This window comes from Trypanosoma grayi (genome assembly GCF_000691245.1).
Source record: "Trypanosoma grayi strain ANR4 Tgr_1802_V1, whole genome shotgun sequence".
NCBI lineage: Eukaryota > Euglenozoa > Kinetoplastea > Trypanosomatida > Trypanosomatidae > Trypanosoma > Trypanosoma grayi.
Genome location: NW_008827420.1, coordinates 1 through 2,054, shown reverse-complemented (window position 1 = coordinate 2,054; position 2,054 = coordinate 1). Strand labels below are relative to the sequence as shown.

General features: G+C 51.9%; 3 protein-coding genes across 3 annotated transcripts; all 3 read left to right on the top strand.

Moving 5' to 3' along the window:
- Nucleotides 1-79: 79 nt before the first annotated feature.
- DQ04_18021020 (hypothetical protein) lies at nucleotides 80-520 on the top strand (the record flags this gene model as incomplete). The annotated part of the gene is made up of 1 exon (XM_009317658.1): nucleotides 80-520. The coding sequence occupies one exon, from the start codon at nucleotides 80-82 to the stop codon at nucleotides 518-520; it is 441 nt and encodes a 146-aa protein (XP_009315933.1).
- Nucleotides 521-740: 220 nt separating this feature from the next.
- Nucleotides 741-1,064, top strand: DQ04_18021010 (hypothetical protein; the record flags this gene model as incomplete). The annotated part of the gene is made up of 1 exon (XM_009317657.1): nucleotides 741-1,064. One exon carries the CDS (start codon nucleotides 741-743, stop codon nucleotides 1,062-1,064), a length of 324 nt encoding a protein of 107 aa, XP_009315932.1.
- Nucleotides 1,065-1,374: 310 nt separating this feature from the next.
- DQ04_18021000 (putative trans-sialidase) lies at nucleotides 1,375-1,764 on the top strand (the record flags this gene model as incomplete). Its single annotated transcript, XM_009317656.1, has 1 exon — nucleotides 1,375-1,764. One exon carries the CDS (start codon nucleotides 1,375-1,377, stop codon nucleotides 1,762-1,764), a length of 390 nt encoding a protein of 129 aa, XP_009315931.1.
- Nucleotides 1,765-2,054: the final 290 nt, after the last annotated feature.

Sequence of the window (2,054 nt, the reverse complement as noted above, 5' to 3'; positions counted from 1 at the left end):
ACTCACACCCGAGAACGGTGAACTGACCATTTGTCTGGAGAATGGTGCTAAAGCCGGTTTCGTTTCTTTGCGGCACTCTATGGTGTCGTTTAATATGCCAAAGAATGAGAACCTTCTTAAGGCTTTTGACGATGCACGGACGACCTTTCGAACTGAGTGGATGGCGCTGGAAGAAAGCAGGTCAATACTGTATCAGCAGTATGAAATGGCCAGGGCGAAACTGGCTGATGAAAATTTAAAGATCCAGCAGGAAGCCTACGCTCAAACTGTGGTATCACATGATTGCATTAATCAAATGCAGCATCAGATTAATACGTTGCAATCGCAGAAAACCAGTTGCACGAGGAGAACAACCAGATGCAGTCGTGGTTTGTCCAAAAAAAAAAAGAAGGGACTTCCAGCGCAGCGGGCTGCAACAGAGGGTAGAAACGACTTGATCCCACCTGGTGTACACACCGTGGCGCATACTGCCAAGATGGGCGGGCATGCCAAACGGCTATTTGCTCTGTCGGGGGCTTAACCCCAGGTGGGGTTGCGAGGAATTCAAGAACTGAAGAACAAGTTCGTGGACAAAGGTTTCCGACCAGAAGAAAATACAAGGACCTTTGAGGGCGCTTTGGAGTATTTATTGGGGACCTCCCCGGAACAGTTTCTGGCGGCCTATCGCGGTCTTTTCCCATTACCCATAAAACCTGGATTTGATTTATACCAAACGTGGGACAATTTTGTGGCATGAATTTATGCCATCCGCCACGAGGGCATTTCGGCCAAACAGGTACAATTTTACAGATAGTTGTATTATCAGCTTCGGGCGGCTCAGGCGGCGAAGGAAAACCTCGGAGTCAATATCCAAACCCTTGCCAATGCCATCTGCGATCCCAGAAAAGAGGACGAACCGGTTTTTCAGGTGGTCCAAAAAGCGAAAAAAACATTTTTCTCTTCCTCCAAGCTTTGCGCGTTGCTTTCGATGCGGCCGCACCAGGCGCCACAGCACAACATGCTATGTGCAGATGAAAAAGACGCCGTTTAAGCCAAAAAACGATTTTCGGCCACGGAAGCGGTGAACTCCGAGGCCGGGAAAGCATTGGAATACTTACCGAGTGGCTCGGGCACCGCCGGGTTTCCGGGAAACGGGCAATTCTCCGCGTGAAGGGACCAGCACAGCAGCCCTTCAGGCCGGACCCCACGGGCGCCCCCCACTTGGGAGGGATCAGCTGGCACAGGTTCTTCCGCCATTAAAAAACACCGGCAAATGAGATTACAGTAATTGTGGCACCGCCAAACGACTCATATGTCACAGTGCTGGCGTCCGAGGCGAATCGCATCGCCAAGGGTATATGGACCCATTCGGTTTGTGAACAAAGGGTGCCCATAATGCAAAGATTCCGCGACTTTGCGAAAAGGAACGATCTAGAGGTTCGGGAGGAAAACGTTCCTCTTTTTATAGTAAGTCTACAACTCCCTAAGATCAGCGCGGTGCAATACACAAGAACTTTGTTGACCTTACTGGCTTCAGGGGGATCACCGGCCAGGATGTTTTTGGCCGGTCTTCAAAGGAAGGCGGCCGCAGACCCCATAAAACAGGCCCGCCCCATAGAGAGGAGGGAATTGGATCTCATCAGCGATTTGTTCTTCTCGGAAAACGATCAGGTTGCCCTACGACCCGCCTGCGTCACAGCCAGTCGGTGGGGCGAAATCGCTCCACTCCAAAAGGAAAATTTTATTCCCCATCCTAAAAACAAGGAAGCCCTCATTGTTGATTAGGGGGCTCTCCCAAAGACATTCAAAATCGACCCTCGCCGAGCTGCGCGATACGTGATTATCGGGGGAGAAGGCGCAAAAAGAGCAAGAGGCGTCGCCACGGGAATGGTGGAGGGGGAACGGCTCACAACGTTAACCGCAAGAGGCATGGAAAACGTTCTCCGCCCATTCGGCATGACAGCGCATTCCATAAAACGAGGGGCACTGGCGCATGCCGCCGCAGCGGTGATCGAAAACGATCTCAACCCCCGGCTGCTGGCTCAGGTGGGGAAACGCGCAGACCACCCAGAACT